General features: G+C 40.6%; 1 protein-coding gene across 5 annotated transcripts in view; it reads left to right on the top strand.

Moving 5' to 3' along the window:
* Positions 1 to 25798, top strand: part of CPNE4 (copine 4) — a 320518-nt gene that overhangs the window by 243266 nt on the left and 51454 nt on the right. For all 5 annotated transcript variants that reach the window (XM_034760919.1, XM_034760923.1, XM_034760922.1 and 2 more), the window contains one exon: positions 19696 to 19794. In XM_034760919.1, coding sequence (XP_034616810.1) covers positions 19696 to 19794 — 99 coding nt within the window. The remainder of the gene's footprint in view (positions 1 to 19695; positions 19795 to 25798) is intronic.

Genomic DNA, 25798 nt, shown 5'->3' with positions numbered 1-25798 from the left:
ACTGAATTTATTATACTCTTCCCACAATTCTGTATACCCATATCAAGAATCCAACAACACTTTGCAGTCCAGAAGTCAGCCTGGGCATTAGAAAATAGGAAATTTGTTAGAACAAAGATCCATGAATACTTTGTATGAAGTACAGATAGGGAGTATTTTCATGGCTCATCAACATTTGGAATGTAGTATTCAAAACAAGATATGGACAAGTAGAGGGAGATAGCAAGGACAAAGCTGGTACAAACTAATGGATTAAATTAAACTTTAAGTAATGTGTAAAGAGTTTTGTAACTTGTAAAATCATACTATAAATACTACTCGCTGAAATGTACATCTTTGAAGCACACTTTCTATGTAAAGTGAATATGCTGCAAGATTAAAATTGCTTCCTGGAAGGAAGATATATGTCTCCTTTTCATATTGTGCTGCTTTGTCTTTAGACAATATATTTGGCTAGGTTATTTGGTCTCTTGAACATTTTTAAGAACAAACCATGGGTGTAGTCAAACAATTGGCTGCACCTTTTGGTCAATAGTACAGATGACCCAAAGGGTCAATACTTAGATCGTGATTAGCTTTAAACTAGCATTTCAGGTTTGATGCAAAATCAGGGGTAGGGTTAGAAACAAATTCAGAGCCGGGGATTCAAACACAAATCCCCTCCTGACAGCTTCTGTGTTTTGACCCATCTCTAACTTCCTGTTCACTGATTACTATGCAAAAAACTTCAATGACTCCGGTAAGCTAGTCAGAAGCTAGAAGTAAAGTAGAAAGAGGGGAGAATGGGATAAAGAGTTCCCAGTTTTATTTGAGAACAGATTTTCATCAGAAACAAAAACCTACTAGCATTTAAGTCAGCATGTTCTTTGCAGCCACTATTCTTACCTCTCTGTATTTAAAGGTTAAATCATTGATATCTGAATCAGAAACAGCACTAAGGAAGGACTGCTAGGATAGCAATGCCACATGAAAAATTGAGTCGCAGGAAGCAGAAGCTTTAGGGAGCTTATTCAGCTTTTAGGGAATGGAAGTGGAGTGAGGAGACTCTTATCAACTTGCTTCTGTAAACTTTAAGCCACATTAATTTCAAAATGCCAAACTGCTTGAGGTCTTTGATTCAAAGTGTTTCAGAGAGTTGGTCAGGATTTTTTCAATGGACTGTTTCTCATTGGATATTGCTGATTTGTTGAAACAGAAACTTTTTGCAGGAATTTGTCTGTTTTGACAACATTTTGGCTGGGTCGGTTTCTCAGGATAGAATCACTGGTTTTGAAGAGAGAGTCAGGCACCCCAGAATAGCCAGGGCACTCACCTGGGATGTGGCAGATCCAGGTTCAAGTCTTTGCTCTGAATCAGCAGAAGAGAGTATTCACTTGGATCTCTCACATCTGAGGTAAGTGTCCTACCCAGTGGGGTAGACAGTCAATCTCCTGCCTTCAAGCCCAATGAATATTTAATTGTTTATAGAGAATGGAACAGCTCCAACAGGACAGATTGAGATAGACTTTATAGCCCTGGAGTGGAATGTGTAAGACCCTGCTCCAAATCAGGCCAGGCACCCCCTATTGGTTTTGAGGAAAGTTTCAGTGGAAACTGCTGGTGAAAAGCTGAGACAGTGAGCCCAAATTCAAGTTCATGGTCGGAATCAGCCAGAGTAGGGTCTTAAACTTTGGTCTCCCACATCTGTGAAGTAGTCAACTTATAGATGGCTAAGGTGAGGCATGGAAAATTAAGAGCTATACTGACACATTATTCATACAGTACTGCTAAACCCAAACACTCAACAATCACAAGTCAGTTCTCAACAAATCATGAGACTGGCTTAAGAATTGTGATATTTAAAAAATAATAAATCGAGGGTTCTTTTTATTTGTCTTTTGAGTCTCTAGGATATGTGTTTTCCAGCTTTTCTCCACAACCACAAAGGATAGACACTTTACTTTTATTTTTCAAAGAAAAATTGAGATGCTCACATAATCACATGACTCCAGGAGCTAGGACTTTAAGAAAAACACCAAATATCAAGAGACTCATGATAAAATCATGAGAGTTGGCAACATTGCTTATAGCCTATAGTTAGGAGCAGAATGTAGCTGTGCCACCTAAGCAGCAGTTCAGGAAAGGAAACATGCACCTTTATACCTCCTTACTTCCCTGTGTTAATGCAAAGGGAAGTATACTTGACTATATAGAGGGTTTGGAGAATGGGGTGAGGAGGTAGTCATCATAAATGGAGCCATTCCCTTTAAGGAATTTTATCTGGGGGAGAAGAACTCTTGTTAGCGGAACTATAAGGTACGCAGTAATTTAAGTATCGCTATCTCCATTTTACAGATTGGGAAACTGAGGCATAGACGTTAAATCACTTGCCCCAAATCAGGAATTCTGGGCTCTAAATCCTCCGGTCAGATCACTAGAGAACATTTCCTGCTGTGCAGCACTACTGAGCTATGTTTTGTGTGTATACAACTTCATTATTCTCCCCAATTAAAACAAAAATCTTGAAAATTAATTAAAACATGGCTAAAAATGTCACATTTTCTGAAAAATTCCCTATTGGTTCCAATTAACTCTTGAGTGCTTTAATGCTGTAATGAAATTCAGTTGCCAGAATGAGGGATCCACTTTCAGTTGGGGTCCGTTTTCAGTTAGCCCAGTCTCCCTTTATGTGGTAGGCTGCCGCTCCATAAACCATTGGGACTGACCCCTAACATTTCAAACACTGTTTGATGGGCAGTAGGAAAGCAGAGTATGTGACAAACATTGTAGATGAGAAAAGTGAGATACTGTACAAAATACTCACTGGTTTCCTTGAGCAATGTACTCTAGTGTCCATTCATATGAAGCGTTACTCGCCAATTCTCTCATATTTTCTGGGAAACTTTCCTCTGGATTCCATCCTTCTTTTTGGAGTTCCTCTGACTCTATCACCCCCTCACCTTCCCCTCACCTTTCCCTCCCTCCCCCACCCCAATCGTTACCAACCATTTGTTTGTTTAGCCACAAATTTTCCACAGTACCACAGAGAGATCTCTCTGAGATAGCTTGCGTTGCTCTGGAATAATTGATCAGACTAGATTGAAACAGTGCTGGGAACCAGCCTTGAAGGCAATTGACAGTTATTACTGACGTCTAAAGAAGCTCCAGATGATACTGCAGAACACTGAAGGATAGTGAAGCAAACTGCTGACATAGTGGCACACTCCCAATGAGAGAGAATACTGGGTTGTACAGGATGCCTTATGTGCTAGTATTCTTGCTTGCAAAAGCCACTTCTCCTGAATGCTCAATAGAAGCCAAAAGTCATCTGCGAACCAGTCTGTTTCTTCACACAATGGGAGGCATCATAAATTGAATACTTTTTTCTGTGTGAGTAGAGAATGGGGGAAATGTCTACACTGCTCTCAAGGCTGCCAAGCTTAGTGTTCCTAGAAACGGAGTGTGATTTGGCACAAGTCTAACGTGCGTGTCAAAGAACAAAACCAAATGTGCAGTATTAGTATTCCCTGTTTTTAGGAGCATCTCTCTTAGATGGTAATAGACGCCTGTTATTCTCTGCCTCCTCCATTCCAAGCATCCCCTGTATTGCTCAGCCTAGTACAGAGTCAGAATTTGGGGGTTTCCTTTGCAATATATTTGTGGTAAATATTAAATATTGCTTGGTATTTTTTTTTTGTAAATTTAATGTCCAGTCCCTCTGTTTCTCTATGTTCATCATTATGTTATAAACTGTCACTTTTTTGTAATATTTGACAACATGTTCTGTTGTCCCAGCATGAGTTTTTCTGGTAATAAACCACCTTTTCATTTTGGCAAAATCAGTTGTAGTGACAAAGTATCATCTGCTCTACCTTTTACCAATTGTTTTAAAGACAGAGATGTCAGTTCACTCTACTTGCGGCTCTTGTATGCCAGGCTTAGTCTAAAGGCCTGATCCAAAACCCATTGAAGTCAATGGTTCAGTTCCTCAGGTAGTCGAAAAGGGTCAGTGGAGTTTATGACAATTTACATCTGCTGAGTATCTGCCCTAATCTTTCCATTGACATCACAAGACTTTGAATCAGGCCCAGATGCTTTCTGTGATACATGTCGTGGAAAAATATTTGGTTTTCAAAAGCCATCTGAGAGAATTGTATTTCCCACATTTGATTTACATTAGATTGGGTACTGTAAATAAACAAGAATTGCAGTCTATAAAATAGATTCCTGAGCAAGTTAGTCATCATCAGGAAACTCATGCTGTCTCCTAAGTACTATATAATGAAGACTTACTGAGCTTGGAAATAATGTGGTTTTATTTCATATGACATAATGGTGCCACCTGCAGTCCAGATCTCTGCACCATCACTAATGGTTTCTTATAAAGTAGTTCACAAGAGTAAAGTGAAGGAAAGCACAATAATCGATCATTTGGAGTAATTGCTGAATTTCATGGTGGGGTTTGATGGATTTTTATTAGCATGATCAGAGCTTCCTTTTCCTTGAGACTTTTCTTTAAAAATAAGTCAGTGAGACCCAAAAATCTATTCCTTTGAATTGGTGACTCGTTAGTGGCACCAGATAAGGCACAATAACATTAAGCACTGTTGTTCTCTTTGCTACCACATAACCACAGATTTTAGTTCCCATTCATGAGCGGGCATGTCACAAATTAAGAAAACTGTGCTCTGACTAAAGATAGTCTTGTGTTCTAAGCTGACAGAGTAATAGGAACTCCATAGAATCTGAACATTCTTGTGCCTTACTTCAAAATATTATTGTTTTCAATTCAATGAATGAAATTAGAATAAGTAATACAGTTTTGCTCTGTCCTCTTAGCCCTAGCTAGTCCAATGCTTTTCTAGGGTTTTTTTAATCCGATTCCCAGTGCCAAAGAACTATTAATCTGTTTTACGATAGAATATTCATACTTGCAATTTACGCTATTTAAGATTTGTGGCATGCTTTTGACATGTGATTCCTGGTACTATTACTTTTTTCTTCTTCTTTCTCTTTCTGATTATTATTGTTGTTATTGGTATAATAGCATCAATGTGCTAGGCTCTTTACAGAAAGATATGAAAGTAACATCACTGTCCTGAAGAGATAGCAGTCTAAACAGGGACAATGTATAAACACAGGAGAGGGATGAGGAAGCAAAAAAATAAAACAAATAACATGACTGAATGGAGAAGATGTGCACACATCCTGATGGCTTCACAATTTTATTTATTTTGTTCAATATAGTGAGGTGTTCATGATTTTGATCAATCTTAGTTAACACTTTCCTTCAAAGGTGATCTTAAAGAGTATCAACTAGCCAGTTAGACTAATCATTTTATTCTGCTTGGATGTTTCAAAGTATCTGTGCCAAGTCCTGTTTCTCACTGAAGTGTGGTTATTTGAATTTAACTACCAGCCAAGTTAATATACATACACATTTTACATAAGTGGCCCTTACTTCCTGCAATCATTATGAGATAAATCACCAGCATTAAAAGGAAACAGTTTGTGGTCATAATTACATTGGATTAAATGTTTGATTCCTCTTGCTTCTTCCATTGACAATTATTCTAACGATAGTGTCTCAATTAATGTACCAGAATGATAAAAGAATGTCAACACCTACATCGTTTTCCTAAATGCAGAGGAAATTGTATGTTAAGCTGACAAAATGTTGACATTAAGGGATGAATAGTCAGCTCATCTTTAACCAGTCCTCTTTCTGATCTTCAATTATTTGTGGCATAATTAAGGCAATTTACACAATCTAAAAGTACCTTATTGCACATTTAAACCAGGTACTTAGATATCTAACATGGACTGACGGAAACCTCTTTCGATTACTTGCTAACATAAATTGTGGGTACAAAGGCAGATGTCAGTGGTTGAAAATCTGACCCTAAAAGAATAACTGTACTTGCTGTAGTGAAGGAGACACTTTTCCAAGACACTATCTTTCTCTTCAGTATTATTTCTTTAAATCCTCCAAGCAAGGAGAGTATTTTTGTGTATTAAAAACACTGATGCTATATCTTTCTGCTTTCCCCCCAAATCCCTTTGCTTCTCTGTTACACACCTTGCATTATAAAAATAATTCCCAACATGGTAACTATAATATTCTTTTCTCATGGTAACCTGCATTATTCTGCAGCCAGCACAGTATGTGTAGCTGGACAGCATCATCCTGATAAGCAACCATACCAAAATACACGATTGACTTATTTTTACAGAGACATCACAGGTAGTCGTCTGTTCCCTTTCTTTGAATCCCAGTAGCTCTTATTTGTACTGCTAAATGTACTAAGTTCAAATACAGTAAAGAACTGTGCAGAGTCATAAAAAGACTTTCTTTCATTTGAAAGTTGCTTTTATTAACTTCCTCTATGATGCAGGTTTTGGCACAGAAACATAATGATTTTTAATCTCTCTCAAGAGCCAAGTCATCAAGAGCAACAAAAAGAGCCTGGGCTTGATTTCTGTTCAACTGAAAGGAGATCGTGTTAAAATAATAAACGAAAATATCTTCCATTTTATATTGGCTTTCAACCAAATAATTCGAAAGTAACCTAAGGAAACCCAACAAATGGACAAGCCAATACACACTGGGATTGCTTCATCCAGTACTGAAATGCACCCACCCCTGGGGTGAGACATGGCTACTGTTCAAAAGCTCACAAGAACATTACATGACAGTTCAAGGTAGAAAGCAAAGACTAATACGGTAACCAGTTAGAATAGCAGGGAGAAGTTGAGTAGGAAGAATTTAATTGCCTGTGCTGGACTCAGTCTAATACACGGGGTCATCACCCTAGTCTATTTGAAAAGTGCTTTGACATCTTTAATGTCACAACAGCACTTTATGTTGCAGTAGTAACTATTTGCGGCAAATTTGGATCCAGATCTCAATCTCATGGGGCTGACCCCCATAATTCATTATGCCAAAACTGTGGTTCCAACCCTCTCCCCTTTTAACTAGGGGTAAATCCAAAACTGAACTTCTGTTTAGTTCCCTCTCTACCTTTTTCAGAACACTGATAATTATTTTTGTTTTTCATCAAAGGCTCAGCATTTCTGTACATGGGGAAGACGGTACATCTCACTGTCCTGATTCAGCCACAACCTATTGCTAATCGTTCTTCTGTTTCCCTTTATGTAGTTTAATTACTTTAAAGGCAGAAGATAGTTGATAATGGACAAATTTTCAAAGCTGCGACTTGGAAAGAAAAATGTAGAACCACAGGGCAGCTTGAGGAATTTGCAGGATTAATTATTTGGTCATTCTTAGTTAACAGTTCTCTGCAGGAGATTTTCAAAGAGTATCTACTGGACAGTTAGACTAATCGTTTTAGTCTGTCTAGATATTCCAAAACATCTGTTTAGATCCTATGTTTCACTGTTATGCGCAGTTTCAGCTTACCCTTCTGTTTCGTGTTAGGGGTTCAAAATGGAAACAGAGAAATCCCAAGACTAACTTTATCAGAGTGCTTGGTGTTGTGCTTACCACTAGAAAACAAGACAATATTGACCTTGATAATCTCTGGAAATAAACCAGTGGTCCTTTTCTGAAAATCCTAAATCTGAGCCTGTCAGTGCTGTTCCCTGCTGCTGAGGCCTTTCTTGTTTGAGTATAATATTTAAACATGAGAGTTTTGCTCACAATGTTCAGTGGTGAATTTTGAATTTCACATATCGAGTACTTGCAATGGAGTGCTCATAAGTGAGCAACAGGCTATTCACAGGATATATTCATAATATATAAATATATAATTTCAAGGAACCCATCATCTGTTCATGGACAACCCAAGAAGAGAGACAAAATTCATCAAATAAATTACTGTTTACACATTACATGCTTTGCTCGACTGCAGTGTTTGGTTCAGATTTGTCACAATAGTGACTCAAAACCATTAGGCCTGAAAATATTTTCCACAGCATTCAGTCTGTGCGTAGCAGCAGCAGATAATTTCTCTCTTGGAAATATTGTTTCTTTCACTGAAAATTGACACTTCCCCTGTATCGTATCAGTCTATGTGGCTGAATTCCGTATGAGTTTTCATTAATCTAGCATCATGTGTCTTGCTTGCTCTACTCCCAGCTAATATTAATGCACACTTACATTTGAAGGCTTAACATACTCGCCAAGTGTCCTGTTTGTGGGGAAAGTCATGGGGTGAAATCCAGGCCTCATTGAATTCCTACTGACTTCATGGCAGCCAGAATTTCACATCTGGTCTTTAAATTGTCTTGTAGATGTAGGACCTTCATTGGGATCATTTTTCACTTCCCGCTTTCGGTTTATATTGCTACCATCCTCACTCTCCCTTCCACACATATTCATATCTTTACAAGATCCTCTTTCAAAATGAATAAATTAAAAAAAAAGTTTGCTGTTTTCAGCCCATCTGTGTAGCCTGGTACCTTCAGGTCTGTGAGGTGCCCTAAACTGCCTGTGACAGCGGCTGCCAGCACACTCCTTTTGAAGTGCAGCACACTTAGCAATCTGATTTTCAGTACATGTAGCAGATAAGCCTGAATGGAAAACCTGAGGGTTCAGATTTGTATGTGAACTTTCCCAGGGTGCTCAGGTCCAAGTTTATGATCGATCTTATGGTGTGTATGGACACACGTGCACACACACACAATTTGCTGCTTTAAAACAAATCCCCAATATAGCTTGCACATAATGCATTTCATACCTGTGAAGAGGTACATCTATAGTTCCCCTTTAACCCTGCTCTTAAGTTAGTTTTCAATGCAGCATCTTATTTTACCTCCTACCTTTTTAATTTAGCCATTCATCTCCCTTAACAACCTTTGTGGACCTTAACAACAGCTTTGTGGAACTCTAAATATACCTCACCCATTGAATTTCCATTATCTATCTTGGCAGTAATATCTTTAACGATTTCCAGTAAGAGTTAAATTAAAATCATGGAATGATATTCAGACCTTTCAGAAATGATTACATATCAATTAAATAATGGATATTGTCTCATTTCTTAAACCTCTGAACAAAGTTAATATGTGGAACAATTGATTACCTTATTGACATATTTGTAATATCCAGGTATTATTTTTTGTAATATAATTTGTGTATGATATTCTAGTTTCTGTTTTTTGTTTTTTTGTTTTTGTTTTTTTTAATATTTTTAAAAGCTTTTAACGGACAGAAAAAGGATGTCAGTAGATTAGTTAAACTTCCTGCCTAAATCTATGCTGGTTTTTCTTAAACAAAATATGATTTCCCATGTCTTTTCCTCCTACATCCCTTAAGAGGTTTTTCACATATATTTCACAACTGTTTTTTTCACTAACTAGTTACTAATCTATATTTTCTTAGTTTACCACTTTTTGGCATAAGAAGTGCACCACTTTCCAATGCTCAGAAATCTCTCCTAAGTCTAGCCATGTTTTATGTGGCTGCAATTTCAAGAAAATGTACCTTTGTGGACTGGCAAATTGGTAACTGCATGTACATTAATACTGCCTGTTTGCAAAGGAAATTACTCAAGTTCTCACACACATGCCATTATGTGTGCTTTTACCTTGGTGCACTTGTGCATGTGGTTTTGGTTCTGCAGGTGCAGTTAGAACCCAAGTTTTGAAAGTTTGATGCTTAGAGTATACTGTAGCTCCAACCAAAAAAAAGGCACCACCCTGCTTGTCATTGGTGCAGCACTGAACCCATCCTGGGTCTGAGCCAGGAACACTTTTTCAGGAGAAAGAAATGTTTCTGTCAGTGTTTTTGTTATGTACTTGTTTAAATGGTAGTATAACGAGCGAGTGTTGAGAGAATGCGGAATCGGTCAACACTACGCTTGACTGATGTGGCAACTCATGGTGTCGGATGCCATCAGGTGGTCGAGGGACATCTACATAGAACACATCACCAGACATCTGCAATACCAGGATGGATGAGCTGGAGTGCCGATGAGAAGCGCAGTAAGGAAAGTAACTGAAATACCTCCCTGATAGATTGTATTTTCTAAATGGACAACCTACCTAATTCTCAATTACTGAGGGACAATCTCCACTCATTGATACATTTTGCTTTCCACAAGCAACTCTCTGTACAACTCTTCATGAGTGATGTACCCGAGTATTCGGATTCTAATATCTAAACTATATTGTTAAATTTATTCACCTACATTTGAATTATTGCTGATTATGTACGCGATGTATCATATGACTTTTAAAAACAAACTCTGTATTTGTGGATAATCTAAGCATTATACCCAGATGTACAGACACTCTTTTCTCAACCTACGTATTACATAATTTCTTTAACATTAGCTTTAATAAAATTTTGAGGCTGATCAGAAATCTGGATTGTTAGAATAAGGCCCCTGGGGAGGAGCTGTAGTGGGTGGAGTGTAGATTAATCTTTCAAAGATGCATGAGAAATGGTTTTCTTCTCAGTTAATTTTGTTTGTTTCTTCCTTCTGTTAAATCTCATTCTCACATCTTTTTCCTTACTTCCATTTCTTCCATATTCCTTGTCTCCTTCCCCTCTATGTATCCGCTCAGTCAGTCTTCTCCTCTGGCTTACCCCTCTCCTGGCCTCTTCCTCTGACTTCCATTTCTACATTCCTCCATTTCCCTCCTTGTGTCATGCATCTCCCTACAGTTTTTCTCCCCCTCCCTCTCTGCTATGCCTCAGTCACACTTACACTCTCTCACATGCACATGTATAAATCGGCATCCTTTCTGTACTTCATCCAAGTCACGAGACCCTTTGGACAGGTTTGATATCAATGAGAGTTGTAAGAACTGCCGGATTTGGGCCCTTTCAGAGTAAGCAGCTTCTTGTTATCAATGGGGGTTCCATCTATGAAACAAGTGTAGAATGCAGAGTCAACATTTAAAAATCAACCCTGCAGATGGGACTTTTGTCCTGAATATGCTGGTTGATATCTTAGTTTAACCAAGTCTGTATGCTCCAGTTATATTGCATGCCTCATTCAACACACACTGACTGCCTCTAGTATAGAAATCTAAAATCTTTCACTCTTGTGTTCCATAATGACAGATGGTTTGGAGTCTTAAAATATTTTTTAACTTTACAGCTACTTAATATTTGTGATTGATTTATTGTCCATATTGCCCTATGGCAAAACCCTACCAGCATAAGTTCTTACTCCTACTTGCAGAAATTACCCATAACCAAGAAGGTCCATCATCATCAATACTGATACAGTGGTGTCATCCATTTAATAAATGGGCAAGTTATGGGCCATTAAACCTAGTACTGTGTGCCAGACCATATTTTATAGTGGTGCCACAGAGTAACACATAATTAACGCCTCACTGATTGACAAAAGAAATTACAATGTAATCAATCACTTTATACAAAAACTTGTCATTACTACCAGTGGAATGTGGAAACATTTGCAATGCTCTAGTGCTGCTACTACTGATAGAGAGTGGATTGCACCATTTCTCCAAGAATCCACTATCTTGCTATTCATTTCTAGGTGTCATTCAAGGGGTTGATTTTTATCAGATGACTTTCATAGTTCCTATAGTTACTCAAGCTTTTGTCTAGGATTGAGCGTGGATAGAATGAATAAAGTTTTGTTCTGGGTTGAGAGTTTTAGTTGCTAGGTTTCTGAATTATATTATTAGTTTTCATCAATGTGCCCACAGTTGAATCTGATGAATCTCTAAATAAATAATGCCTCCTGCGGTGTTTCAGGTATTACCCAACTAGAGTTGCACACATTTTGTCCCACTTATCTGTTGACAGCAAACGTGACAATGGGGGAGGGGACTCAGCGAGGACTGATTTATCAGTTCTCACAAAAATATTGTAGTCCAGAACTATGTCTGGGGAAAACCTGAAGGCCCTTGTGAGATAAATTATCCTTCCCTTGACAGTCATGATGCCAAAGCTTCCCACAACTCCTGGGAGGTTGCTAGTGAGCGCTTCAGGCATTAGAGTAAAGAGAGGGAAAAAAGTCAGGTGGAATATACCATCTTCAGCTCCTACCTTGTGCGCTATGGGCTAGATCCTCAGCTATATCAGAGGATATGTCAGCCCTAAATTATCTGCAGACTTTCTGGCTGCTTTGCACTGTTGGTAGTTAGGATATGTCAATTCCAATTCAACAAAGTATCTAAGCATGTGCTTAACATGGCATCAGTGGGATCAGTCACATGCCTAAAGTTAAGTATGTCTTTAAGTGCTTATCCCAACGGGGCTCTGCTCTTCCCTGCTAGATGCTGAAGCTAACGTCTAAAGTAAATCAGGTGAAAATTGTACTAGATCAGCTGCAAAATGTAGGTGACCAGGAGAAATTAAGTCTGGCAAGCCTTAACATGAATTTCCTATATTTGGTTGGCTTTGTATGTGTTATGCTCCAGTTTAAAACAGTTTAATTTTCTGGATGAGAGAAGCTCAAGTGGACTATTTTGCAAAAGTCCATTTCCAAAGTCCAGCTGTCTCCAAATAAGATTTAGTTATAAGAGTCACTGTCTGTCTGTCTTTTAACACGTAGCCTTTGGAGGCAGTTTTGGACCCATTCATAAATTTTATGGTGAAGTTACATGATTTCATTACCTTCTACCTTTGTCTTCACTGACACAGAGGTGTTTTTAGCAGCAAGAGAACTAAGGCATCTTAATGATCTTGTTGTCAAATACTAAATGGAGAGAAGGCACTTCTAGTGATTACCACGAGGTGGGTAGGGGAGGCCAGCACTATACCACTGCCAGTGACTGAGCTCACCTACTTCACCTCAAGGTCAAACTAAAGTGCTGTTGTGTCCATTCTTTTGTTATGGTGGTATTGCTAATGGAATTAGTTATCCTGCAGTAAAAACACACCTATTTTGCCTGTAAAGACATAGCCTACATTTGGTAAATGTTCAGATTATTACTTCCCCATCCCATGTCAGAGATGCACATGCATTTTTAAAAAATAAAAGAAGTTTTGTTGGAGTTCTGACTGTAGGTTCAGGAACTTGGGTAACAGAAATCCCCTTCCCCAACTGTTTAACCTAGTATGCATATTTAATAGTAAAGTGGTTCTTTCATACTTAGCGCTCCTTTCAAATTGTAAGCACTGTGGCCATGTCCACACTACAAAATTATATCAATCGAACTTATCTTGGGTTACAGCCACCGCAGTTATTAAATCGCTTGTGTGTGTGTGTGTGCGCGCGCGCGCACTCTTGGCTCCTGACATTGGCGGTGCACGTCCTCCCTAGAAGTGCTTGTATCAATTGTTTTGTCAGGGTGGGGCATTGTGGGTCAGCTCCCGAAAGCCAGTAACAGTTGATGAAAGCACTGCAGTGTCTACACGGACACTGTGTCGACCTAATTACATCAACCGTGAGTCTATGCTAATCAGGGAAGTGGTGTTACTGCATTGGGATACAAAGGCACTTATGTCAGTGGGAGCCAAATTTAAGTGAAGACGTTTCCACAGTTAGGTGGACTCCAGGCAACTTACTTTGACCTGCCCATGTAGGATAGGCCAGGCCTATGAGACAGAAACGAGTGATATTTCTTTACTGCAGATTTCCTTGTGAATATCATCCAGTATTTCTTAACTTGGAGACATATGATGAACAGAAGTGGTCAAAAAGTGTGTGTGTAGGGGGTGGGGGAACAAATCAGCAAAAAAAATTGGGAAAGATGTTTCTGTTCACTAAAACATGAAACTTTTTGAAAATTTTCAATCCACTCAAATAATGCAAGACTTTCCCCCTCCCCTTGGAGCAGCCAATTGTGGAAATAATTACATTTACTGTACAGACAGCATGGCTGAATATTAATAGTGTCTGGAGTTGTAGGCTGCTTAGTGAAATCCATGTGATATTTTTGTGGAATATATTAGAGTTCAAGAAAGGGGGTGGAGGTGAGCTTGGTGGTCACACAAAGGAAGTGTGATTAGGGTCACTGACTTTCCAATTTTTTAAAACCGGACACTACAGCCCCCTCCGCTCACTCTCCCCTTCCCCTGGGACTCACCTGCAGAGCTGGGCTGGGAGCTGAAGCAGAGCCTGTCCACGAGATGCAGGTGGGAATCGACCCTGGCTGAGAACAGGCTGGGGCGGACTGATCACCCGGCATCCCCGGTCCCCATGCCCTGGGCCAGGCTGGCGGTGGCATTTGCAGGCAGCGATCACGGGAGGGGCGGGGGGTGTTGTCAGTCTGCCTGTCTGGGTGAGATGGGCCGGGGTAGGAGAAATGCCCTTCCCTCCCTGTGCTGTGTGAGAGCTGGAGGCCAGGCTCCGCAATGAGCCACAGGCCCTGAGCTTTAAGGGTCCTGCTCCCACACCCTTCCAGGCTGGGCTGGGCCGAGCCAAGCCCCCATCCAAGTGGCACGGGGAGGGAGGCGAAGTGGGAGCTGGTGCTGCAAAGTCACCTCTGCCCCGGGGAGAAGCAGCTGCCCCACATGGGATCCCCAGCTCAGTTTGCGGCTCTGGTGCCGGTCACACGTGTCTCGTGTGCTTGATCTAGCTGTCAAGTATTGACTGCCATAAGGCAAATGCAGACAGAGAGCCCCATGCTGCTCCAGTACAAATGTGCCAGTATACTGTGTTTCCTTGTAAACTATCCCTGGTGTATCCCTCAACTGCTGAGGTTGTGCCAAATAGTACGTGGCTTCCTAAACGCTAAAGCTAGATCACCTTTGGAATGAAACAAACAAGCAGTTTGATCCCTATTTTGTTGAATGTGTTAAACATAATTTGATTTAGATAATCTCCAATTAAAATTCTAACCTCCCTAATAGTCCTTCCCTCTTCTTAACCTCTCCTTAAAATCCTAATGAAAAGCAGATAATAGATGAGTCACTAAAGCAACGATTCTTTGCTCATTTTATATTCCAGTAACCTGTGGCTGTGTTTTAGAGAAGGAAAGCGGATCCAGCAATTCAACAGTGACTAGAGCGAGATCACACCAGGCCACCTTAGAGGTAGAACTTGGAGGACATAACTGGAGTTAAAATACTATGGCTAAGGGCTACTGAAAAACTACTGTTGGTCCTTCTCCTCCAAACTTTAGTGGCTACACAATACTGAGGGCAAAGAAACACATTATTTTTGTTGTTGTTCATAGATGTCTATGAACCTGTCTCCCTTCACTGGATTTTTCTTTTTCCATTTGTCAGATAGAGGCTTGCAGCTGCTGAAGAAGATTAGTCCTGTGCTCTCGTACTGAATCCCTTTACCTGCTGCTAACTGAAATTGATGGGTATTGCATGTGCACTCAGCAGCATTTGCCACAGTTCAGTACTTCTCTTCAGGAGCATAGGGCCACTAGCATTTGTCCTCTGTAGCTACAAGTGCTGACTAACTGGTATATGTCAGATGAGAGGAGGGAAAGCAGGTAAGCTGCTCGCCAGTCAAGGTGGGCAGCTGGACCCTGAAATGTTTCACTTCTCTGTTCTTAAAAACGTTAATTATTTTGAAGTGCATAACAAATACTCATACAATACAGTAATGCCATCAGATTATAGAACATACTGAGTGTGATTTCCACACCCTGTCCCATTATCTAGTCATACTCAATCTGCAAAGTAGGTGTAAAACACAATCATGCTGATTTGATAGAATTTCACATTCACTTTGCCTGTGCAACCTTTATTCAGCCCCCTTGTGCGTAAGCATTATGATACAGTATTTAATTACATGATCACATACTATTTTTTCACAGGACCCCTGCCTCATTGGATGGGCACTGTGACGGTCCACGCCCCCAAGGTTGCGAGCGGCATGGACTATCTGCCACTGTCCGTAAAATAGCCCTTCAGTCCAGGGCAGTGTGGCCTAGCGGCCAGAGTCTATGACGTCCCCTTTACATCAAGGCTATGCGGCCTGACGTCAGGAGTCTATAACACAGCCCTTGGCTACAGGGCAGTGGGGCCTACCGGCCAGAGTCCAAGAAGCAACCCTCGGGTGGAGGGTAGCATGGCCTAGGGGCCAGAGTCTTTATCATTGGGGTGTGACAGCCCCAGTAAGGGGGGCCCCGACCCAGGGCCCTAACAGTAGTGTAGTGGTTTGCCACCAACTCAGCGGGGGGTTCCAACCGAAACACGCTGAGTTTCCCCAGAGGCGGTGCGGAAGGTACAACTCTGTCACCCTCCCGGGGTCACTTCCTACCAGGCTCTCCATTGGGGTCTCCCAGGAGTCATCGGGTCCTTGGTACTCAGTGGATTCGGTCATCTCCTGGGTCTCCTCCAATCGCCGGGGCGCAGGCAGGCCATGGACAGCGTCTCTTCCCGGTGCAGTCAGCAGCTGTGGCTGGTCCGCTGCAGGCACTCCCCCGGCAGGTCCTTCTCCTACAGGCTCCAGCCCAGAATGAGCTGGTCTCCCTCCCTTTATACTCCTGTAGCACTTGGAGCATGCCCAGTCTGCCCGGGGAGGCAGGACTTCCGCTGCCAGTCCCTGGGGCTTAACTCCTTCCGGGTTAAGGCGGGGTAGTCTGGCCCCACCACAGGCACTCAGAGGGGAAGAATTAAGGTTGCACTGGCAACTTTAAAGCTGGCCTTTCCTAACTTGTAAGTGCTTGAATCTGAAACCTAAACACCATTATTTGAACATAGTTTTTTTTGTACGGAATGTACAAATAAGGGGCCTGCTCGGGCTGCTTTGTGCCGCTCTGTTGATGCAAACCTGCCAAAAACTCATGGTTAGTGTTGCTTTGCCTCACCAGAATGAGGCAAAGCGTCTGGCGCATCCTTGTGAATGTGGTCTACAAGTTTTATCCTACATACAAGATAGCAACAGCAATTGAGCAGAATCGATCTAGAATATACACAATACTAAAAACTCCTAACGTAGAATAGTATAACATGAATCTCAGGCTCTGTTAAACGTCTTTTCACTAAGTAAATTAAGATACACTATCCTCATCATTGTGATGCAACTGGCCACATATCAGCAAAATAAATATTCAAGCACCTTTTAAGACGATTCGAGAAATTCCTCCAAACTGCACAGTACTCAGTTTGTTTTGTGCTATATCAGTTAATCTCACTGAGTCAATTATCACACATTCGACAGCAGTCCTGAGTTGTTTAATAATTGGAATCCCATTTGTGCAACAATAACCATTTTGTATACTATAGGACTATCACACTGGGCATTTCATTATGTTCTGTGGGTGAAGAGCTCTAACTCTTAGTTTTCTTATGCAGAAACTGATTTTATTTTTATTGTTTCAAAGCTTCCCATTTGCTCATGGTGGAGGGCAGAGGTAACTTGTGTCTGATCCTATGTTCATCCTCCAATGGATCTTAATCACTAAAAACTAGAGCTTGTTGAAGTTTTTCACATGGAAACTTTTTTTCATTGAAAATTTGCCCTTTTGCAAGTAAACAACCTTTTGCAAAAAACATTGTCAACATTTTTGAAATTTTCCATTTTCACTAAATTTGCCAAGATTTATTTTACCAATATCCTCACCAATGTTGTTGTTTAAATTATAACAATAATTTTCAGTCATTAGAATTTTAATTGATATACTTATTTCACCAGAAACAGTGTTTTCTTTCTGAAATCTGTGTTTTCAGCAAATAAAAAAATTGGAAAAACATTTTAAATACATTTTGAAAATTATTTTAGTAAAACACATTAACAGACCATTCCACAGAAAACAGAAAGTGGATCCATTTCAAACTATGTGGAACAGAAAAAAATTCAAAATTTCAAAAATGTTGGCAAAATCGTTTTTGTGGGTTTTTTGACTAGTGTCTCTAACAGCTGTAGTTAAGAATATACGTGTACCAGAGTTTTTTTGTATGAAGATTTCATTATAAAGGGTTCATCTGCACTGTTAGTGATGGAAATGCTTTTTCAAGTTATATTTCAAGAGACATTCCTGCTATCAGAACAGGGAACCCAATTCTATACTATTGTTGCTGAGTAAAACTAAATATAGAAACATGCACACAGAGGAACATATCTCTTCCATCTCTGTCAAAACTGTCATCAAACAATTCTGTGCTTTATAGAGAGAGAAATCTTTTTACTTGTTTGATTTGAAGATTTTCCATCCCTTTGGAACCCTTTCATAGAAAGGTAAAAAAAAAATTGCACCTGATATGATAAAAATGACAGAACACTCAAGACAGGGAGGTGTCTAATCCTTGAACCATTCCCACTGATTAGAGTCTGGAAGAGCACAGATACTGCAGTCTTCCTTGTGTGACTGCTACATATAGCTTGTTTGTGAATCAAAGAAACTTGACTGCAGTAGACCATGTCACTTATGAGGCATTCAAAATGGGAAAGAGTCTGAAAGGTCAAACTACAATAAAGTCTTTGGAAGAAAGGAAGTTAAGTGGTAAAGTGAGTAGTGGCATATTCACCTGTGAAGTCTCAGCTATGAATTTAGTTACCTCCCTGCCAGGTCTCCACAAAACAGACTAAGGTACCTGGCTTCGTGAATTTAAGAACCTGGCTGAGATATAGAGATTAAAAATAACATTTTACACCTACATTTGAAGCCAGGTCCCTGGCTTGCCAAGCTGGTCCCCTGGATCCTAGAGTCTATTTTTATTGACCTTCCAAGCATACTGCAAGACCTGTCCGAGTACACAAGCTTTTGCCTGAATGAACCTGGGGAGCAATGTGAGATTCTGTCTTTTAAGGGGTGTGTTGGAATATTTGATGACAATGTGCCAATTTTAAAATCTGTTGTTTAACAATTATATTGTTCTATGAGTGCTAAGCTGCTTGCCAGTCAAGGTGGGCAGCTGAACCATGAAATGTTTCACTTCTCTGGGGGGGGGGGGGTTGCATATTTTTGTAATCAAAATCAATAAATAGCTTTTCTAAAGTTCAAGGTGATGGTGTATTCTCTTATAAGTTAGCCAGAGTGACTATGTTTACAAATTAAAGTTATGAATGGCTGAAAACAAGCAGTTAAATTGGAAATCACCTGCAATTATGGCAAGCTCTGCTGCTGGTGCTAAAATATGTACATATTAATAGGCAGTGTGATCTACTCTTTAGAGCCAGGAACTCTGGGATTCAAACCCCAGTTCTTCCTCTGATTTGTTTTCTTGCCTTGGGCAAGTCACTCAGGCGAATGTTTACAAAGTGACATCTGATTTTGGGTACCTCCATTTTTTGTGTGCCAACCTGAGACACTTTGGGTCTGATTTTCAGAAGTGCTGAGTCCCCACAATTCTAGTGGAAGGCAACTGGAACAGCAGATGATGAGCACCAGGTATCTCAAGATGGGCACCTAACAAAGAGGCACACAAGCGCAAAGGCCACTGTAGAAACTGTTCGGTGTAACTTCTGTTTCTCTTTCATTAAACGTAAAATGGGAATAATAATGTTTACCTACCTCTCAAGGGTTTATAAAGATGAATTAGTGTTTGTAAAGCACTTTGCAGAGCAAAGTATTCAGTATTATTATAACTCAGAACATTGTGTGAACACTAATATACAATTATACCTAACATGCTTTTGTATACTTGGATATAAGCTCTGTTCAATCAATTATTTCACTAAACATGCAATTTCACTTTCTTCAGCCATTAATACAATAAACATCTCACCCTTCTGGTAAGCTATGTTGAGATTTCACATGTCATTTCATTCCGATCTTGACAAGAATGTGTTTTTACTGTATGCTTAGTTTTGTTTCCATAGTAACATTTCATCAAATAAATACTGTAATTGCTCCTCAAATTACAAAATTGTTGCCTAAAGAAAACAATGTTTTCCTCTGTTCTTTCCTCTCCCTCACCAGTGCATAGTTTGGGACTGGGATTCCAATGGCAAACATGACTTCATTGGAGAATTTAGTTCAACATTCAAGGAAATGCGAGGAGCAATGGAAGGGAGACAGGTAGGTGAAAACCCTATATAACATCTGAATTTCCTGACCAGATTTCAAGTTGACTTGTCCCATATGCAGTTCCATTGACTTAAATGGAGTGTAAGTTAGTATAGAATTTAAGCCTGCCTGTTTATTAGATGTATCAGGAGAGTTTCATTAAAGTTCATTGTTGAGTCCAGAATTTGACCTGGAGTACAGTGCTGGGGGCCCCTTGAAAGATTTGGAGGTGCATTTTGGTAGTTTACTCAAACCTGTTTGGTTTCATGGAGAATAGGTCCATCAATGGCTAATTAGCCAGGATGGGCAGGGATGGTGTCCTAGCCTCTGTTTGCCAGAAGCTGGGAATGAGCGACAGGGAATGGATCACTTGATGATTACCTGTTCTGTTCATTCCCTCTGGGGCACCTGGCTTTGGCCACCGTCAGAAGATAGGATGCTGGGCTAGATGGACCTTTGGTCTGACCCAGTCTGGCTGTTCTTATGTTCTGAAACTGAGCTGGAAGTTTATGAAAATATTGATGTCACTTCTCACAAGATTTCAAGCGTTTCTTAGTTATATTTGGAGGGGGAGGTGCAGTCAGAGTAGCTTCTCCGTCCTCCTGCTTTTGTCTTGACCAAACCCAAGAAGTGTAGAGAAACTCAAGAGTGATCACAAAACAGAAGGTTAGCTGAATGGATGGATAAAAAAGTTCTGATTTTGTCTGAACCAGTTCATCTCTACTAAAGAGGTGATCTAGGTAAGCTAACCATTTTCATAGGAAGTGTCATGAGAACTCAGAAGATTTGCCATGAAATCTCCTGATAATTCACTAGTATAAAAAAGATGTATGTGTTATCTGTAAAATCCCTGCCCTGTTGCTTTGTTGAGAAGTGGTTAATCTACAGAACTGGGAGCCAGGATTCTTGCATTCCTTTCTCTGCTCTGTGCTTGAATCTGTAAATTAGAGCAAATCTTCTGATAGGGGTCTTCTTTTCATAGATGCTGGGTGCCTGCAACTCCCATGGAAGTCAGTAGAAATGCAAGTGCTCAGCACTTTTGGAAACCAGAATATAAATAGTCTTTCTGTAGTTTAATTTATGTAGCTGCATAATGGGGATAATAACATTAATTTACTGGGAAGTTGAGTGGCTTAATTAACTGATATTTGTAAATCACACTGAGATCCAGGGGTGGGGGCGGCATGGGAGAAAGTGCACTGGTGCCAGAGGAAGAAGAAGACAAAGCAGTGATGAAGTGTTTTATCGCTGGCAGAGCAATGGTGGGGCTTGATTTAGTTAGTAGATCTTATACATAGGGTGAGGTTAAATGGGGAAGGACAAGATTAGCTTGTATTTAATGCTGTGAAGGAAGAAGAGCTAGTGGTGGGATACAAATAGAGGGGAAATTTGTTTGTAACTATGAGCCTGGAAAATGATCCTAGCAACAGCATTTTTAATGGACTTGAGAGAAGCAATGTAGCTGACACTGGGGCCAGAGAGGAAGAGATTACACTAGGTGGAGAACAACACTATGAGACCCTAGACCAATAGCTTTGGCAGTCTAGACAGACAAGAGAAGAATATATCTTTGATATATTATATTTGTAGAAGCTGCAAGAGTAAGATACAACCTGGATTTGTGGGCCAAAGAAAATGGGCCTAAGAGACTATGATGATGGTGATGTAATCCACAGTAATGGAGGTATGAAGGAGAGCGGACAGTTGACTTGGGTTTTGTGTTCAATTTTGACTCTGTCGAGCTTATGTTACCATCTTGATTTCTCTGAGGAAATGTCAGACAAGCTGAGATGTGGATTGCATGGTGGGAAGCAGTAGATAACTAGCTTAGTGGGTTGTTGTTGAAGGTGTTAATTGATGCTTGTGGATAAGAGCATCTACAGATGGGGTCTAGTGAGACAAAAGCAGGAGACCAAGGGCAAAACCTGGGAGAATATCCAATGAAGAGGCAATTGGAAGATCCACCCAACAAGACACTGAAGTAGCCGTTGGAGAAGTAGGAGGAGACTCATGAGAGGACAGAACTGCAAAAGCTGATGGAGGACAGAATTTTAAGAATCAGAGAGTGGTCAGTGGTGTACAAACCAACTTGAGAGATTAAGAAAGATGAAAAGGGAGAGCCCTGAGATTTGGCCAGGATTGAGTCATTAGAGATTTTACTAAGAGCAGATACAGTGGAATGTGAAAACTGTGTTTGGAGCAGGGACAGGGTAGAATCAAGGATGGTCTAGGACCAGTGGAACTCAGTGCATCAGTGTATAAAGCACAGTCTATAATCTTGAAGGCAATGTTGTTTCCTTTAATATTAGAGTATTTATAAATATGTAGAAAACACCCTTGAAATTCCATTTTGTTCTTTTTTATTTTCATTTGAGGTAAAATCCTGACCCCCATGAAATCAATTGGATATTTTCCATTTGGGGGTAGTTGGTTCTTTAATTTCCATTTTAAATGTTTTGTTGTCTTCTTATTGTATGCTGTTAAGATGCCTAACAATGGGTACATTAAAGCATTGAGTTATTTCCCAGCCATGTTCCTCAGCAGGCATTACACTAAATTAAAAAATCACTAATGGTTTCAGCAGAAACTGGAGATGAGTTAAGTTAATTGGAATTTCTGAGCAAGCTTCTTATCCCTCCCGGGGCAGCTGACCTCCCCATCACAAGACTGACTTATTAGCAACACTCAGATCCAGAAAGTTGTCAGTCTGCTTCTGGGAAGGATATTTGAACTAACTGACCCATCCTACAGTGCCACTGCATATCCTATTATTATCTGGACAAGATGTTCTGAAAATGAAAGCAGCAAAAAGGGGAGGTGCCACTGTTACTGTAATTACGTACCTGACACAACTAGTCTCGCGTTCTAATTCTATTTCTAGGCAAATTTCTTTCACCTATTTATATTCATGCAAGTCTAATCATATAAGTTCTATCAGCTGCTGGAATGCAACTGCAAACCAATCTCATAGCCTGGGAAGAGATAGAACACTCACCTGATGGCCAAAGACCTTTTATTGGTTGAGTGTCATTTTTCTCTCTTTCCCTGCACTTTTCCCCCATTGCTTGCCCTGCCTTTGCTGCCACCAGCTTTGACTGGAAATCATTACGATGTAACTAACCAGTTTCTTATGAATTACAGTTCCTAAGAGAAAATTGAATTATTACCTCATTAATAATTCCACTTCTTTATATCGGTGGGAGCCTCACAAATTGGGGTTGATGGCAGTCATTGAAAATGATAAATGATTTGGCATATCTAATTCGAGAAGTTGTCATTTCCTATTATTATTTAATCCTGGAGTCATTAGTGTTGATAAATTATCTGTGTGGGAATTAATAATGTTGGACCCCTAGACTGTTGGCCGTGTTTTAGTGACTGCTCTAATGGAGATTTCGGAATCGAGCTAAAAGTACAAAACAAACTTGGTTCACACTTTATATTAAGGCTCTATTTATAAATAAGGTTAATAAATGGCTAACCAACTGGTACAGAGTCCAACAAGTCAGTAAGTTGTTTATAACCATCTATAACATTTTTCTGCAGATGTGTTTATAGCATCTGTGCTATAACACATGTGACTCACGTCTGCAATGTGCTTCTAACATCAATCAGCCTTTATAAATCATTTAAATGAAGCCTTAATATGGAGCCTGATCCAAACTTGTCCTTACAGGGCCAAATTGAGTCAGTGGAGCTGGACCCACTTACACCAGGGTTGAATTGGCCCCATACGTTTTAGAGCAATTACTCGATAGCATTGGTGCATGTCGAAAATTAATCATAAAGTGAGTTTGAGTGGAAGGAGAGCTTTCACAAAGAGGGGGCAGGTACCAAGCTGAATAATATTAGCAAGGCCAGCCTGGTGAAAAAACAGCAGCTTTAAATAAATGTCTATGAGCGGGAGAAGGAGCACATCATAATGGCCAAATGTGTGCATCCCTGATGGAAATTTCTTCAAAAGAGAGATGCTCTGTCACCAAAAATGACACACACAAGAATTATCAGAGACACTCTGAACCATAAAGCTTATGGGAAGGCATCGGAGACATGGGATGCATAACATCTGGACTGCCCCAGATGGATTAATTAAGTATTCTGTGCTGTGAGGGGAGAAACAACAAGGAGCAATTTTACGAAGTTCATTTTTATCCCCAGCATGGTACGGGGAGAGTTGTACTGTCACAGGCTTATGCAGTTATTACAGTCATTTCCCAAATCTCATTCCCCTTATATGACAGGCAAACATCACCCATCTCAAAACAACACCTCTACTTTAAAGAGAAGGACACCTGTTTTTACAGCAGATGCCAAACATTATTTAGGAGAATGCATATCAGGGTTGTTTTAAAAAACTGAACCTCTAACAAACATCTGCAAAACATATCCTATCCTTCTATTTTACCTTTCCTTGAGTCTTATAATTCCAAAACTGGCCCTTCATGATTTAACCATAGCTTTCATCTCAATGGCCCCAATTCAGGACAAGCACTTAAACACATGCTTAACTCTACCGTATCCAGGACAGCATTGATTTCAGTGAGACGTTAAGTACATGCTTAAAGTTTAGCATGTGCTTAAGTGCTGTTCTGAATAAAGATGCTTTCCTGAATCGGGGCCTACATTGTGCAGTTGTTTTATAACATTTATTAATGCATTAAACAACCTGGCCACTTAAAAAGCAGAATGGAAAAGAATGATAAAGATTAATTGGTAAAACTGTTCACAGTTGAACTGGGGGAAATCCTCCTCTAATTAAAAATAAAAAAATCACACAATTTTGAAAATAGAGGCAATAGAACCAGATGGATTGGAAAAAAGCCATAGAAACATAAACCACCTGGACCCTAATGCAATGGGAGAAATTATGTAATAGAAAAATCTGTCTCTGTATTTACAAAGAAAAAAATAGGGAAGTGAGAAACCTTCCTACATCTACTATCTCCTCTGGCATTCCCACAAGATTATTTAACTCCCCCATAGAATTTCCATTGTATGTGCTTCATTCATTAGAATGTTCTGTCAGACAAAACCGTGCCCTCTCTCTTTGGGAATTCCAATACGTGAGATTCTGAGGAGGTATAGGAGGGGGCCTCAAAGCCAGCTCAAAGCTCCCCCCTCTATCCAAACTCCTGAATGTTGTCCCAAGCCCTTCAGATGATCAGGGTTCTATTGCACTTGCATAAGTGGGCATGTGTGAGACAGTAAAGCACAGGGCCACCCAGAGGATTTAGGGGCCCTGGGGCAAAGCGGGGGAGCTTGTATTCACCAGGCGGCGCTCCAAGTCTGCGGTGGTGGCATTTTGGCGGCGGGGGGCCCTGCAGTGGCTCTGCGTCTTTGGCAGCACTGAAGGACCCACCGCCGAAATGCCGCCGAAGACCTGGAGCGACTGAAGGGTCCCCCGCCGCCGAAATGCCACCACTGCAGACTCGGAGCGCCTCCAGGTGAGGAAAGGGATTCTCAGCCAGGGCTCGTGGGGCCCCTGTGGGGCCCGGGGCAAATTGCCCCACTTATCCCCCCTCCACCCGGGTGGCCCTGGTAAAGCAGTTAGTAGTAACTTTAGTAATGTACCAAGGCAAGTCTCAATTTGCCCAGTTTTAGCAGACAGTTCCACTTCTCTTTTTAACACGAGAAGGTCAAATCCACTCGATGGTCTGCACTGTCAGAAGCCAGGCCCTTGGTGGCAGAAAAGGGGGGCTGCAAAAGCACAGTGCATCAGTAATCTCCCTTTCATCAGGTAATCTGCAGGCAGCCAGCACAGCTCCAGAAGTGCTGGCTAAGCTTTAGCATCATGGTTAAGAAAACAGGGGATGCACTGATATTCACTGCAGTCTGCACCTGCGAGTCTCCTGGGGAGCCCTGGCAGAGATTAAAAGCAGCCAGCCTACCCATGGTGGGCACCCCCAGCAGATAGCACTGTGCAAACACCACCTGTCCTCCTGGGGGGAGGCAGGGAATGTAATAGCCCTTACAGGCACAGAGAGGTGCAATTTGAACCTTGGGAACCAGCAGGAAT

Source organism: Trachemys scripta, chromosome 2 (genome assembly GCF_013100865.1).
Source record: "Trachemys scripta elegans isolate TJP31775 chromosome 2, CAS_Tse_1.0, whole genome shotgun sequence".
In the NCBI taxonomy this organism is placed as follows: domain Eukaryota; kingdom Metazoa; phylum Chordata; order Testudines; family Emydidae; genus Trachemys; species Trachemys scripta.
Note: the sequence above shows the minus strand (reverse complement) of the source record. Positions and strands in the feature narration are given on the sequence as shown.